General features: G+C 47.5%; 1 protein-coding gene across 1 annotated transcript in view; it reads left to right on the top strand.

The window, feature by feature from the left end:
* Positions 1–17,203, top strand: part of LOC147606923 (uncharacterized) — a 61,022-nt gene that overhangs the window by 10,814 nt on the left and 33,005 nt on the right. Inside the window, exon 2 of the mRNA XM_086791416.1 lies at positions 13,479–13,642. Within this exon, the coding sequence (XP_086647542.1) occupies positions 13,479–13,642 (164 nt within the window). The remainder of the gene's footprint in view (positions 1–13,478; positions 13,643–17,203) is intronic.

Below are 17,203 nucleotides of genomic sequence, written 5' to 3' on the forward strand. Positions count from 1 at the left end.
GTGGACCGGATCCGCCCGCCAATCTCCTATACCAAACAAGCTCATGCGGGCTGAGTGTAATCGGGTCTGCAATAGGTCCGTGAGCCCCAAGTCGCTGAAGTGGTGAGAAAACTCCAGTATCTGATCACGCAAAACTTCCTCTACAGAGTTGCAATCCCATGCTGTGTTTGGGGCAACACTGAGAGGAAAGGAGAAGGCCACCATGCTGCTCACCACTGAAGGAGAACGAGAGGGATGGCACACCACGCAAACTCGCAAGGGCGCGACCAGTGTCTCGAATGGGCCAGCATCCAGCTGGAGGCACCTGAAAAAACCGTAATCCACTGGTAGCCCCATCACTCGCGGGGGCCCCCCAGGGGAGGCTGGAGAGAACTCTATGGCGGGCGAAGCTAGGATCGCCATCTCCACCGGCCCGGAGTGGCGGTGGAACAGCCGCTGGACTGAACTCTGGCCTACCCAGCTGCGCTGCCCCGGGGCAGTGGGTGGTCTGGCGAAGTATCCTGGAGAGGCCGAGGGAGGGATGGGGGCTCGCGGCGAGGAGGGGGGAGAGCGAGGAGAGGATGGAGAGGCATCTGCCAGAGGATAGGTGTCAGGGGGGGCCGCCGGGGGAGGCGGGAGGGGGGGGGCTGGGGGGGGAGAGGGGGGGGTGGAAGGAGTGCTCTCCGGGTGAGGGGAAGGGGAGCCGGGGGTCGCAGAGTGCGGCCCGGGATCCTCAGGAATCTGCTCCAAGGAGGGGGCGGGGCCCCCCGCGGGGGGAGGCGGGAGCGGGGTCTCCACGTGGGAGGCTCCACCAGCGGCCTCAACGGGCACTGAGTCTGAATCCTCGTCCATCGGGGTGGGACCTGTTGGCCGCCTATCCCTGACTGGAGCATAAGTGCGGGTAGGTGCCTGTACGCCAGCCGGGGTCGCCTGTCCGCCAGCCTGTGCTACTCGCTGGCGTCTGCGACGGTCTCTGCGGGCCAGGCGTTTTTGCCGGCGAACCTCCTGCCATCCGCCAGCCTCCTGGGTCTGCGCGGCATCCTCCGCCGGGGCCTGCTCGTCAGATGATGGCGCCTGCTGTGGCGAGCCAGGGATGTCCGGTCTCTGAGGTGGATGGCCACCACTCGGGTCTCCTGCAGGGGGTCCAGAGGTGGCATAGCGTGAAGGATGAACCAACTTGCGGGGACAGGCGCGTGCGAGATGGCCCATCTCCCGACATTTGTAACACTGGCCGGGGAGGCCCGAATACTCCACGCGCTGTATCAGATGTCCTCCAGAAAGACAAGGGAGGAGGATCGTCTTCGGGAGGGACTCCGGTGACGGAACCACAACACGAATGGCCGGGAGTCCTGCTGCCCGAGCAATCACTGAAGCCGCTGTCTGAGGCGTCTCCACCACCTGCCCGAACGCCTTGCCAATGGATGACAAGAGGGGCAAGTACTCCCTACGGAGTCCAGGAAAGCAGATAGTGACGGGGAAACCTGTCGCGCCTGCTAGCGGGTCAGAAGCGGGGTCGAAACCATGAGTCCATCGCGCCAGGAACGCCCGGGATGAGCGGAGGGCAATGGGGCTCCGAGCCAGCACCATCTGAGCTGCCTGGGGGGACTCGAAATCCACCTGGTAGTAGCCACGTCCCAAAAAATCTACGCTGACGATCTTGGCGGGCACGCCAACAAGGCTGCCTTGCAGAAGGTCGCGAAGCTCTCTCCGCATCGGACGACTACCCACTATCTTGCAGACCAAGGAGGAGGCCTCAAGAGCGGATACTGTGGAAACAAACAACTGAAGATCTTCAGCTGTGAACTCCAGACGGAGACCGGAACCGGCAGGGGTAGTCGGAGCGGCTTCCATGGAGTCCTCCAGAGGGAAAAGGCCAGAAACCGGGGTCACCAACGAGAGGGACACAACCCTGCGAGGAAAAGGAGAGGCGGAGGGCTACAGGATAGCGGGGGCGGGGCGGGGGGGGGGGGGGGGGGGGGGGGGGAGGGGGGAGCTGAGGCGGGGGGGAGCTGGCGGTGGGGGGAGGGGCGGGACGGAAGGGGAGGAGAGGGAGAAGGCGGAGGAAAAAAAAACAAAAAAACCAAAAAAACCAAAAAACAAAAAAAAAACAAAAAACGTGCAGCGGAGGAGAAGGCGGAGGGGGGAGAGGTGGCGGGGGAGAGAAGAGAGGCGGAGGAGACGAAGGCGAGTAGCACTTATCTTGCTTCTCGTTCTTCTCTATAATTTTCTTGTTTGCTACTTAAACCACCACCATCGAAAACCTCAATAATATACCGTAGACGCTTGTTGATTCACTGATCATGACGCTTCCCTCACCACTGTCAGGACCCTTAAGACCCTTGGAGAAGGAATTCTAATTTCTCAACACAAAAAATAGAGCATAACATATAATCGCACAAATTAAAAACATAAACCTTAATAAAGCAAATTAAACAAACAAGAGAGAGGAAAAAAATAGAATAGAGATCATCGTCGATACAAGATTGGGTTGAATCTCCCTTGGGATAAGTGTGACCCTTATACCACTCACCCATATTTATATGTATTAGATAAAGCTCTTGCTTTCCAAAAAGATAATTCTAAAAACAAAGCACAAGTACTTTTGAGTTTATGAGCGTGTAAGCTCTACAAAAATATAACAAGCATTAATATAAAGTCTTGGATCTACCAAAAGTATAAAATACTATTTGGTATATATAAGGGTACGAGACCTCAGCCTTACAAAAATATTGATGCCTAAATATGAAATCGTAAAAGGTGTTCACATGCCTTTCAAAATATTCCATCGTGGTCCAACACATGTTTCACCTATGATCAACACATAATCCGCCTCTCATTCTTCGCCTTCATCCAAAATAATTTATTTAGTGCACACAGCTGATTAAAAACATTAATCGTGACTATCATACAAGTGCACATAGTTGATTAAACACATTAATCTTGGTAGACATCATATCAGTGCATATAGCTTTATTAAACACATTAATCCCGGTAGATGAATTAAAAGGCGCATCCAAAATAAAATATCCCGAAATAAAATATTGGGCGTCTCCATAGAGGCTACACCTGTCTCCACATATGGTCTCCCATATCTATCATCCTTCCCTTCATGGCAACCTTTTCACTAAAAATCTTGTTTTAGGTCTCTGAATCCACTCCAAATCTAATGTAGAGATTTGTGCATTTGTTCCACTTTGTCCCTTTGCCTTCTTGCCCTGTCCCTGAACACAAACATGAATCCTTCTTCTTGAAAACTGATCATGGCACCCTTGGCTCCACCCCTTGGACGAACTTCATCCCTTGGAGTGCTCCATAAAAGCTTTTGGGGAAGCCCCAACTGGCTACCAACTCTCATGAAATCATCCCCTTGGGTTTACCTAACACCAATCAACTTCTAGGGATCTTAACACATGCTGTGTTTCTTCTCCTTAGACTTATGCACTTAGCATAGTTGAGCATGATGCTCTGATATCACTATGACATGCGGAAGCTCTACGTAGTCTTCTTTCAACCCTAAGCCCTGCATAGGAACACTTGATGCAAGTACAATCAACATTGAGAGAGAGAGAGAGAGAGAGAGAGAGAGAGAGAGAGAGAAATGAAATGATATATTAACGTCTTCAGAAGGCCAAAATGACCTATGAGACCAAAAAGGTTACAACAATTGGTGGATCTGATACAATGTCTGTGTAAGGAAAGCTAAAAACAACTAAACAACTAATTGAAACTGAAACAACTATGAGGAAAAGTACGGTACTAGGAGCTCCTAATGGGTAACATCTGGGAGGAAAACTCCAGCAACAAAGGTAAGCATCATACACATCACTATCCAAAGGTGTCTCTCATCGGTCGATGGCGGATATCCTCAATGTCCTCCATGGTGAGTACTCTGACTGGACGTCTCCCATGCCGTGCTAGTATGGTCCTGATCCTCTGTTGTAGTCTCTGCCGGTGTCGAGATGGGCCTCTCATCTTGGGGCGCCTGGACCGCCCCAGCTCTATAGCCCGATCAATCAGTGTACCTCTGGTGCGGCTGTACTCTGGGGCTAGCTGCAATGCCTGCTGGCCTGACTGCTCAAAAGGCCAAAGTGACCTATGAGACCAAAGTTACAACCATGTGACATCTGATACACTGTCTGGAAAAGAAAAAAAAGAACTAAGTATCTAGCCCCACAATACATCAGTAGGGGGGGCATTCGGAAGCAGCAACTAGGGAGAGTGGGAAGCTAATGCTACTAGTTAAAATGGGGTACATGAGAGAGAGAGAGAGAGAGAGAGAGAGAGAGAGAGAGAGAGAGAGAGAGAGAGAGAGAGAGAGAGATGGTTATATATTCAGTATATTCATAGAGTACAAAAAGGTACAAGATGTTGGTTGCCTTTAGCAACCCCAAATCCTAATCTAGACCTCAAGGGTCCTATTATAGACCTGCTCCACCTTGAGATGATCTACAATGTTTTCTAACATGGCCTTTTATAGGCCCTTTGGTTGCTAGGCCAATTGGCTGATTGTTGTTGGTCAGCTTCAGTGGACATAAATACTCATATAATCCATCACCAACCTGAGGTAAGCCTAGTCGACTTAATCTGTGTCCACACTAAGCCTTTCAAGTTTCTTGAGCCTGTCTGAGCTTGGCTAGTGCCATAATCCTAATGTTTATCCATCTCAAATGAGGGATTTAGCTTGGGATTAGCATGTCCATGTGCATGCACATGACAGCGTCAGGCACGTTGGCATGCGGAGGTCCGGTCCGAGGTAACTCATCTTGGGCGAGGTGGGTCTGGAGCAGCGTGAGGTGGGTCCACTGGATCCACTGCATGGGTGTCCTCCTCCTGGGTCTGGAAGAAGTTGGTGATGGTTGGTTGGTGAGAGCATTCGGGGTGGCTGGGGCTGAAGCTCTCTCAAGAAAGTGTCCCTATGTCTGCGGAGCTCGAGTACGAAGAGCCCTAGGCAACGCTGGTCCGGGAAGTCAATGATCGTGGAGAGAGTGCCAAATCCCGCATGGAACAGATAGTGAAACCTCTTGCGGATCTCATAGTATACTGGGTAGCGACATATGTAATGCTCCTTTGTCTCAACCTCTGTGTGGCATTATCGGCAAATCCTCTCATCCCTTGGTCTTTGTTTGAGCTCCTTGACTCTAAAGAATGTGCTCAGCCCTTCGTGTCTCCACTTTGAGGCGGTGGGATGAAACCCGTATCTAGCCAATCGCAATCCGCATGGCATGGGACATGTGAGTACTCAGGTAGCCCGGCTAGTGGATGAATCCATCCTCAGTGAGTGTGAGGAAGTGATCTCTGAAGAAGTGCATCTTCGGTGGAAGCTCCGAAGGTGTGATCCATGTGCAGTGCATAGTTGTTACGAGGCACGCCTCTAACGGTTCAAGGCGTTCGAGGCATTCGACTCCTTGTTGATCGAGGCGTTCACAAAAAATAAAAAATAAAAAAAAATAAAAAAAATAATTGCTGGTTTGAGTTTCTAGACAGGGGCTTTAAGGGCCCAAGGCAGCCCCTCTCACACACTCTCTCATACATTCTCTCCCTCCCTCCCTTAAGACTTTCTCGAGACCCAAATGCACACACTAGGATGATGATGTTTTTTATACCCACTTTTGAGGTTAGGAGAGGAAATACAGCTCGATTTGGGCTAGCACACAGAAGATCAGCGACCCCCATATCAAAACATGCCTGACCACCATGAGAGAAGTATGCAAAATGCAGGATACAGACACTGAGCACCTACAAAAGAAGCTCGGGGAGAACAAGGATAGTGATGACCTTAGGCGTGAGTTGCGTGCCTCCATGCAAGAGGAGATGGATAGGTGGAAGGTAGACATGCAGGCATACATGGCAACTCAGGTAAGCAAGATGCAGGAGGAAATGGTCCAAATGTCTGACGCAAAAACCAGCCACCACACCTCACTAATTACGGAGCCGGAGCCCAAGTCGCCACCCTTAAAGTGGAAAACAAGACCTTGAGGGCACGTACTCAATTCGAAGAAGGAGAAATTCTACTATCCCTCAATGATGAATTCGAAGAAGGAGAAATTCAACTATCCCTCAATGATGAGCTGAATACACTTAGAGAGCAAATGAAGACCCTCTAGGAACAAGAGGAGAAGAAGGCAAAAGAGGCAACCACATGGGCGGAGGTGATTAAGAAGACACAGAAACAAGTGGAAGAAGCGGGCAGCCGGATTGAGGTTGCCAAGAAGCAACGGAACCCACCATCATCCCCAAACATCATCAATGACACACTCAAACAGGAGAAAAGAAGGAAGATTAGGGCATTGAATGTGAGTGGTGGGATGGAAGGAAGGAGCCTCGCCGAAAGAGGATGCCATAGCACTACGCAGAAAGCTGGAAATCGTTGATACCCCCTTCGTCGAGGCATGGATGGTGGGCAAAGACACCACCAAGGAATGCACACTCATCCTCAAGTTTGCGGGATTGGAGGCGAGGCAAGCATTCCTTACCAAAAGGTGGGCACTAAAAGGAGAAAAGACTTACCTTGAAGACGATCTCACACTAGCACAGGTGGCACAGAGGAGGGAGTGCATGCCACACATCTTGGATGCACGTAAGGCAGGGAAATGGGCAGTGTATAGAGATGGGAGGGTGATCATCACCGAGCGACGTGCCCAATGGCGGTGCGAGACCTATGAGACCAAGCTAGAGATTGCGGTTTGGAATTGCAGTGGCGCCTTGAGGACAGATGCAGGTCTGTTCGAGGAGACATTTAGAGGGAGAGACTTGGTCTTATACACAGACACATCAGTGCCAGGGGTGTCGGCTTCCAAAGGTGATAGGATACAGATGGGAGTCTGTTCACTGTCCACACCCACGCACAATAGGGGGTACCCGGGGGTCGGGAGGGGTGGCTTTACTATACAGGGAGGAGCTTCAATATGTGATACAGGTGGTCGGACGGGATGAGGACGCACGGTTTTTGTCGGTGAGGATCCAGACAGAGAGGACCCGAGACATCTACCTTGCAGTGTGCTACTTTGCACCTTCCAATTCTAAATATGCCACCCATGGAGAGTCCTCGTATGTAACTTGGTTGAACACAATGCTAATCAATACACTTAAATACACTAAGATTTGATGGACACTTGTTCAAATACAAGAAGTAAATTGCTGAATTGACAAGAGACACACAATGAGCCGGAACGGCCGACCCCTCCCTCAAATAAAGTATATTGATCTTGGGAGAATCAAGTACATAGTGTCATGCGCATTTCTGACCAGATTTCCATACTAATGCATATGAATACAGTATTGCAAACAAGTGGTTGTCGATGTAGACTTGCAATCCACACTACCCTGTCAAGTGCCCATGTTCCCTACCATCCGCTCTCTATTGTTCCACCAACACATGGTAGCAACAATCTGCAAGAGAGCATGTAGGATAAGAGAACACTACACAGGGTATGTGATCTTTAAGCATAAAAGCTTACCAATAGTAAGTAGAGTCGATGACAGCGGAAGTCTTCTCCTTGGAGTGTTGAGATCTTTGATTTGTTGCCTTTCTTCGCGACAAAAGTCTTCAAGAGGATGAAGGGAACCTTGGGAAAGCTTCCCCTATGGTTCAACTTGAGAAAGGAGAGCTGAAATTAGGGTTTTCAGCAAAAAGACCAGAATTTACAGCAATAAAGAGAGTTGTTTTGCTGAATTTCAGTCATTGAGAGTGTGTAGGAGAGTGATTAGCATCCAGAAACACTCTAGGAAGCTTGAAAATCACCTTAGCAAGCTTGGAAATGGAGTTGGGAAGGAGAATGTGCAAAAAATGCAGCCCTCATGAAGGAGGCACCAAACTCTAGAGAGAGGAAGAGGAGTGAGGTGGTGAGTTGTCTAGTGTAGGTGGCAGGCAGGTGCTTTGTGGAGCAAGCTAGAGTGGACACATGGCTGGTTACTCCCTTCGTACAAAGGGGATAAGGTCTTGGCGGTGGACATTGGGTTATGTCCACCTCGGGACATCAGTGTGTGTGAACACCGGGCTGGTCATAATTTATAAGTGAGTTTTGGTCGCCCAAAACTTAATGAAGTGTGTACACACTCACTTATAAATTAGTGCTAACTCCTAAGGCCAAGTTTATGACCAATACTTACCACACCTGTCGCCACATGCCACACAACCATGTCAGCAGACAATTTCACACGCACGGTTCGCGGGCGGGCGTCCCCTTACCCGGAACTACACATTGGTCAAGCAAGCATGAAAACGGCATGCAATTTCAATTGCAAGCAAGCACATAAAGATGCTATGCAATGCAGCATTGGTATGGACAATCCCCGTTCATGAGACTTTTCCAAAATAGACGTGTTTCAGGCAAGTACACGAGGTACCAGACCCAATGGAACACCAATCCACCAAGCATTTCCGGGCATGTACACGGAGGCACAAGTCCCAACGGAAAGCCAAGTCTACAGTATCACATGAGTGGCATCAATCCCCGGCATAAACAACTGCCATGGACACCAGTCCAATGTACATACATGATAAGAAAGCACGGGTGGACCAATTGGGTGGCCAAATGGTGACATCCCCTCCGGCTTCTAAACAGTTTTCCGCAATTGAAAAGCATCCAAATATGTCTGAAGCACATGCGGGCAATCTCTAAAGAACTCTTCATCTATCCATTTAGCATCAATGGGAAGATAGTTTCTAAACTTGACAAGGTAATGCCTCACAACCTTGCCTGCAGTAGCAAGCTTGCGTTCCGTGTGATACACAATCTGCTTGCGTTCCTTGTGATACACAATCTGCTCTGGCTGTAAGATCTCCTCAAGCTCATCCACTTCTGGTGGATCCTCAATGACCATTTCACTGGGCTCCGGCCCTACATACTTGCGAAGAAGACTCACATGAAAAGCATTGTGTATGTGCCAATGACTAGGTAATGCCAATCTGAAAGCCACTTCATTGATCTTCTGGATCACTCGAAAAGGCCCATAGTACCTGGTTGCAAGCTTAGGATATGCACCCTCTTTGCCAGGCCTCTTTGCAAGTCTTGCTTTCTCAAATTTCAGCAATACCCAATCATTCTCTTTAACATCCCATTGCCTTCTATGCTTGTCGGCAGCCTTTTTATGCTATATTTTAACCATATGCTCAACTTTGATGGTCTTTTTGATCGGCAAGAAATGAGCTTGCTTGCTAAACCTGTCCACAATTGTCCAAATTGCATCATTACCCTGTTGGGTACGTGGCAAGTCCATAATGAAATCCATTGTAATACTTTCCCATGGCTGCGTGGGAATAGGCAATGGCTGAAGCAAACCTGGTGCCTTTTGCCTATCAAATTTGACTTTTTGACAGGTGATACATGTATGCACATGTGCCTCTATGTCCTTCTGCATACCTGGCCAAAAGAAATACCGCTCAATTATGTGCGTAGTAGGCATTATGCCTCTATGACCAGCATATATAGGAGCATGGCACTCATCCAAAACCTTTTGCCTCATGTCAAACACCACACATAGGCAATTATCTTTCATGAGATAACCCTCTTTGATCACATATGAGGCATGTGCATGACCAGCCATCAAATCAGCCCAAATAGTGACAAAATCAGCATCCATATGATACAAATCACGCATGGTAGACAAGTTCCCATGAGAGGCAACCGAGATAGCTGCCACATACGGCTTTCGTGACAATGCATCGGCCACTACATTCTTCTTTCCCGGGGTGTGCAAGATCTGAAAATGAAACATAGAGAAGAAATTGGCCATTCTCATATGCTTCTCTGACAACTTAGTTTGAGTAAGAAAATATCCCAAACTTTGGTGATCTGTCTTCACAGTGAAATCAGTCCCAAGAAGGTAATGTTTTCATATAGTAAGTGCATGAATTACAACCAAGAGCTCTTTCTTATAAATGCCAAGAAATAGCCTTGCATCATGCAATCTACGACTCTCATAAGTCACGGCATACGAGTTCGTAGTCATGCCTTTTGGGCTTACAAATGCACCCACAACCTTCAACAAAATGATGTCCAGGATTTTCGCAGTCCTCATTGGGAAGTGTGTTTTCATATTCCTTGACGACATACTAGTCTTCTCAGCCACTGCGGAGCAACATGAGAAAGATGTGGAGAGAGCCATAGAAGCATTTTCTGAGATCATTGAGTCAATCAAGGACCGCTTGACCAAAGCACAGGAGCCTATAGCAGACATGCAAATAAGTCAAGGACGAGATGTCCACTTCAAGGAAGGGGATTGGGTTTATCTGCGTATCATGAAACAAAGATTGAAACAAGTGGACAAACGTTGTCCCAAGCTTTCATTCCGTAGTTTTGGACCTTTCTCAATAGTCAAAAAGTTAAGTGATGTCTCCATGAAGTTGAAATTGCCTACTAACAGATGGACGATGCATGATGTTTTCCATGTTTCTTGGCTAAAACCATATGTTGGACCAGAAGTGTTTGATGTTTCAGATGAACAGCAGCCAGACGTGGTAGACGAAGCAGAAGTCATCGATCCCAAGCAGATCCTTCTTCATTGTTGGAAGCATGGTTCTGGTCGACAGATACGTCAGTTCTATACGAAATTCCGAGATCGAGGTACCCACGAAGCCGTATGGCTAGACGAGGAGTTCTTTCAAGAGTACCCCCAGTTGTTGGCGGACTACTTGGAAGCCATGAACCTGCCGCCAAGCTAAGCAAGAGGGAATGTCACATGCACTCTGCATTGTAGTGCATGGTGACAAACTGGCTCATCATCATCATCAGTGCAACATTGTACAATATTAGTTCCATTCAGGATGATATTTGTCGTACGCCGTGACCCCATTGTAATCCTCAGTCCAAGATAAGTCAAGCACGAGCTACGTAGGTCATTCTCAACCATAGCAAGTCAGTCAGTCAGTCTAAGTCCCTTAACCCACTTAAAGAGACGCATTCATGCATATACAGTCAGTAGAAACCTTAGGGTTTGCATCAAAAAACATTTTGTATATTGCACATCATTCATCCATTGCATCTAGACCATGGCAAACACCTCAGATATCATCTAGTAGTTATCAGGATATTTATTAGGATTTTTCCGGTATTTTTCCCATCATTTTCAGCATTTTACACATCATTTATGCATTTATGGTGGACATGAGGAGTCGGCCAGCTCTGTAGCCAACCGACTGGCTCATTGTGCCCATATAAATAGATCCCTAGCATATTCAGCCATTCGTTCATCATATTCAGTATAGAGCATTCAATGCTTGGAGCCTTCAGCACAAGGAGTATAAAGCGATTGCAGTTTCCAGCCCTTATCCCTCAGTGTTTTCCTCCAATACGAATACTTCCGTTGCATGTTACAGGTTCACAGGGCACTAGTGCCGCTGGCAAGACGGGCTGAGAAAAACAGAAGGCAGAACTGCAGGAACCGGCTGAGGAGTGAGTGAGTGGCGATGGCGAATAGGGGTGGGCAGCGGCACGCTGAAGCAGGCGGCGGTGGGAATTTGGGGCTGTTCACGAGGGTTTCATGGCTGCACACAGAGGGGAACTGAAGTGGCAACCAGCAGCAGGATGTCGACCAAAGCTGTGATACCAAATGTTGGGCTAGGGTTCGCAGCAGCAACAGCACACACCCACACACACAGTTCAGCAAGTACACAATTGCGAGAGAGAGAGAGAGAGAGAGAGAGAGAGAGAGAGAGAAGCACACAACTCGATATTGATTGCATTTGATAGTGAGTAGTGCAAGTACAATGTAATAAGTACACCCAATAATATGAAATAAGAGGGTGTTCGCATGCTGGGGGCAAAAACCTCCTAGTGAGGGAAAAAGTACCCCAGCTACTAAGTGTGTTCACACACATCACTGCCCATATGGTATATGTCTACAATCATCAATGCACACCTACCTATAGCCTATTTGACAATGTGCCAGACCTACCAATACCATCCGACCACTCAACCCACCATGTGGTACTTAAACCAGGCCTGTGTGTCAAGTTGCTCAACTATGGCTTCTCCTCATAAAAGGAGCGTTACAAAATTTGAGCTAACTAAACCGATATGGAATAGAGGGAGGGTGCACATTGGTAAAATAGAGTGAGGGTGGACATTGATATCTAGCATTTAGGGTCTCAATGTAAAGGGTTGATGTAATCTTCCAAACGTTCACATACTTTCATATGGTCATTTGGGATGTGCAGCCACACTCTTGGCAGGGAATGACGTTTACAAAAGATTCGGCATCAAGTCTCAGAGGTAGTTCATCTTTGGGTAGACATTGCCCATATTAGATTCGGCATCAAGTCCCAGAGGTAGTTCATCTTTGGGTAGACATTGCCCACCCTTATTACTTTGATACAGGGATCCTTACATGATCTATATGTCAGGCCCTTTAACGAGAAGAAGCTAGTTTGAACAGCCGAGAAGATCTTAGTTTGGGCTTTGAATGGAGACATGGTTAGAGATCTAAAGGACAATGATAGATAGTAAAAGATCTAATGGACGATGATAGATATACAATGTCTTTGGGGAGAGACAAAATGTTAAGGTGTTGGGACTGTTGAACTCTCAATGCCAATGTGGGATATGCCCAGCTGAGGAACTACACAGCTTGGCAGGCATAGGAGCAGCATGGACTGGGATAAGACAAGCAGTGTCCGAGTGGTTGAGCTAGGCACAAGCTATTAGGTGCATGTAGGGTTGTACATGGATTCAGAACCATGGCTATTGGTGTCTATACAAACACTAGATATTTGTGTGAAGGTGCCTTAGTTGGCCTTTTTGGGCAGCAGCTTAACCATAACGATTCATGTGCTAATGCTACGGAACCCATGAGTCTGGTTTTCCTCTATGAAAGGGCTCCTTCCCTCCCCCTTGTGCCTTGGGAGCTCTGCAAAGGCATTGCTGTCCTTTTTTGTACTCGCATTTTCAGCAGTAAATTATTTTTCTTTCTCTATTTAAATTGTTGTACAATTTGACTCATTGTTCTGTGCATGAAATGATCTTGTCATTGTGAGTGTGGTGCTGTACACACTGCAATTTAGTGTTTTTTATAAATGAGTAAACATCTGGTCACTGATTTAATTTACTTGAGCATTACAAAGCATATGGTAATTACACCGAAGAGCAACACATAGATGTTGTCTTACAGTGATAACAATAAATGGCAATCCCATTCAGAACAGAGGGCTAGATTCAACACACAGCCTTTTGTTAGAGCCTACATTTGGGCATGGTGCACAGATTACATACAGTACTAAGCATTCCGACAAGCCCCACCCCATTAGGATCTACATTTAAAGGAAGCTTGATGGATTTAAAAAGGGACCTCTCCTGTCTTTCATATTGTGTTGGGAATGCATGGAACTGTCATGCTAATGCTAACATTAGGCTATCGAATGGATTGATTGTATTAAGGAGTGAGAAGAGTGAACTTATAATGTGAGCCTTATTTTAGAGGATTGTGTCCACTATTTTTGGTTGCTTTTTCAAATTGACATACACTTGAGAGTGCATTTGCTGATGTTATCCTCCCATTTACAGCTTATTTACATGCCGTGATATATGGTGATCACAACCTTGAGCTGCCAGCTCTCCATTCTTCAGAATCTATGGTGGTACTTCATACAAGGATTGATGGTAATACTTCAGATTCAGAGAATCTGCTACAAGCAAAAGTATTGCTACCATTGCATGCTCGATACCCGGTAAATCAACAAGTTTTTTTCTTCATCTTTTTTTACCTTGTAAAAGGCTCTCTTTCATAAAAGGAAAGATGGACTTCAGATCCCACTCTGCATATGCTTACGTATTACACTTAAGCTAACTTAATTTCAGTTTGAGCCATAACTCTGACTTGTTTTGATGATTTGATACATTTTGCCAAATAATAAAGTCTAAGGGAGATCAAAACACAACATCAAATGATGCCAATAGGAGATAACAAGATTATAACAAACAAGTAAAATTTTTGAATGAAAATATAGGTACATTAAAATATAGGCTAATGGCCTAGACTCTAAATGTGACACCTCGATGGCACCTAATTTCAAAGGACATGTGTCCATCCATACATGGAGTTGTCTCTTATTGCCACCTATCCTCAAGTATCAAACAGTCAAACCTTATTCTAAACACACCAAACACAATTCCCAATTGGTCGTTGTGTAGGGTTTTTGTTGGTCAAGGTAAGAATCATGAAATGTGTTGTGTACTAGATGGTATCAGTGCCTGAGATAATCCATCAGACATCTCTTGAGCATTATGACTCTACCAGTCAAAGGCCCATGTAATGCCATTGTTTCCCAATTCATGTTTGATGGGAGTTTCAGCTCTCTCCAAAGCTTTACAAAGCAGCAAACTTGGGTCTCATAATAAATGTATGAACGAGTATGAAGAAGAATTGCCTGAAACCAGTCTGACCTTTGACTCTGTTCTTTACTCTTGTGCCAAGCTGCTCACAAAAGCCAAAAATGTTGATGCATAGGGTTTGGCAATGTATGATCAAATGTAATGGTCATGCAGAATTGTGTCTCCGTGGATATCCTAATCTGGGAATGGTTGTGTGGGTCTTCTAGACAGGGGGGAAGCCGTTGTCAGGTAAAAATCTGAAAGGTGTTTTGGGTCTGTGTACATATGGGATGCATGGTTTGTGAATAAACTTTGCCCTGAATGCCCTGGCAAATGTACAGAGTGGGTGGTTTTATGTTTTTTTTACGAGCTCTTGGTGATGCCTGCATGTGAAAGTGTTACGGGAACCCTGAATGTGATGATGGTTGGTCAACTTGGGCTGATTTTGGATGCAGAGATGGCGCTCCATTTTTAGCATGAATGTGAGGATGATCGGCAGAGCATGGCACCGACTGCCTTGGTCGTGTTTTGGTAAGTCATGATGCAACTGATTGAAGACGTGTGAGTAGCACTGGAAGGAAAGTCGTGGGCGCAGTATGTTCACCTGAAGCATAAGGAAGCAAGGGGCCTTTTTAGCATTGTGTGGCTATCATTGAGGCTTATGAATAATAATAATAAATAACCACTAACGTGGCCAACAATGAAATGACCACGTGGAAGTTCTTTTCGCTGCCAGTGTGACCTCTGGAAGGTTGGCGAAGACGCAAAAGAGGAAAAGGTGTTGCGGCCTCGTAGAAGAAGCGGCTCTGGGATTCGGCAGTTGACGCAAAGTGGGAGAGTCGCCCTCTGGGAGCAGGGCTCGCGGGTGATTGTGGCAGCTGAGGCTGCAGGCGTAAGGAAGCCGTCTCAGGGTGGCTGGTGGTGAAGAGAAGCGAACGGGCTGGGGCTGTTCGAAGAGGCAGGTAGTAGCCGCCTTGCAGGAGAGAGGTGTGGAAAGAGGAGCTGCAGCCCGGGGAGCAGCGACCAGAGGCTGGTGAGTCGGGTTGGGGAAGGTGTAGTAGCCGCCTTGTGCGAGAGGTCTCTCGGGTGGCTGTGCAGAGCTAACGGCGAAGACAGAAGGAGCCGCCTTGGGTTAGCTGGGGAGCCGCCTGTGTGAAGCGACGGGCTGGGGTGGTTTTGGAAAAGAAAGGTAGCCACCTTGTGCAGGAGGTGGCTCAGGGGGTGATTCTGCAGATACGGACGGCGTGGAAAAGGGAATGTAGTCGCCTTGTAGAAGAGATAGGTTGCTGGCGGGTGAGCGTGCAGACGCACAAGAAAGTTGCCGCCTTGTGAGCGTGGTTGGAGCGCAGCCGCAGGTGCAAAGGGGAGCCGCCTGTGTGAAGAGAAGGGGCTAGCGTCAACTGGAGGCCGCCTTTGAAGTGGATAAAGCAGCTGCAGGCGCACTGGTGGATGGGCCGGATGCAGGGCGAAGACCAGAGAGTGCCGTGGAGAGAAGCTGGATGGGCAGAGCTGAGTGAAGACAACGAGGGAAGTTGGCAATGAAGGAGGGTTGCTGGTGGGGTGCCCTCTGAAGAGAGAGAGAGTTGATGCAGGTGACTGATGGCTAGCAGTGGCTAGCAGCGTTGAAGGAGCTGTGGTTGCAGGCAGAGAGTGCAGTGCAGAGACCGGGGGAGAGGCTTGGTTGTCAGACGCAAGGGTGTAATTCCCTTGGCAGTAAATCCAAGCCAGAGTCTTGGTTTTTGGTGTAATTACTGAGTTTGTTTGAGGTGTGGTGAAGATGGGACTGGATTTCCCAAAGTGTTATGATGTGGATGGTGCTGTGTATGTTTTTGCTGGATGATCATTTGTCTATCGTGGTTTTGAGCTATCTTTCTGGTGTGGGTGGGTGGTGAACTGTGAGAAGTGTTCCAGCCGGTGGTTGGTGGTGCCCCCGTTCGTGGTGTTTTATCAAAGCTTGGGAGGTGAAGGGCTATCGAGGCGTGGTCTTTTTTTCTTTTTTTCACCTCACATGCTTTCTGGTGCCCCCACTGAGGAGAGCTGAGGGATTGTTCCACTGAGGAGAGCAGGTATTTCTCTCTCCTACGAGGGTGTATGCCCTAGAGTGAGAGATTGAAGGAAGGTGTTTCCTGTTTTTCTTGGGATTTGAAGGTGAAGCCTGGAGATAAAAAATGATGTCGTATCCAGAGTTTTTTGGTGGGCCTAATGAAGATGTAGCATATTTTCTGGAAAGGATGGAGGTTGCATGCATAAGCAACCACATCAATGAGCCAGCACAGGTATTGCGGTTGCTGAATATATGTTTAAAGGGAGATGCGAGGGCATGGTTCAGAACTTTTGAAGAGTCGTTAAAGGATGCTGAGCCACGCATTCCAATGACTGAGGATGGATTGAAGACTGCACTTTTGAACAGGTTCAAGAAGATTGAGGATCCAGACAGAGTTTGGCATGAAGTGCAGGGATTGACACAGGGTGAATTGGAGCCAATTGATAATTATGTGAAGAAATTCTCTTTGTTGTGGGAGACTTTATGCAGGGCTTTGGGGGAAGATCAAGTACCTCCGAACATGATGAAGAAGGATCGTTTTATTGCAGGATTGAAAGGAGGCATTCGCTGGAAGGTTGAATTAAAGAAGCACAGGTCTTATGAGGATGCGGTGGAGATAGCCAAATCAAAGGATTGGAAATTGCAACGGATAAACCATCTGGGGATGGTTCTAGTGGCAGTGAGGCCTGAAATGAGAAGGGTAGAAGCGGTACCGATGAGAACCATGCTGGAAAGAGTGCAACCGATAGAAGCTCAGGTGAATAATGCCATACCACAAGGAACAAAGGTAGCACCCACAGCTGTTACAGCTTCTGATGAAGGGCTTCAACAGGACATGAGGCAAATGGTGGATTGTATGAAGAATTTGAGTTTG

Source organism: Cibotium barometz, chromosome 56 (assembly GCF_041138505.1).
Source record: "Cibotium barometz isolate CiBa-2024 chromosome 56, ASM4113850v1, whole genome shotgun sequence".
Classification (NCBI taxonomy): domain Eukaryota; kingdom Viridiplantae; phylum Streptophyta; class Polypodiopsida; order Cyatheales; family Cibotiaceae; genus Cibotium; species Cibotium barometz.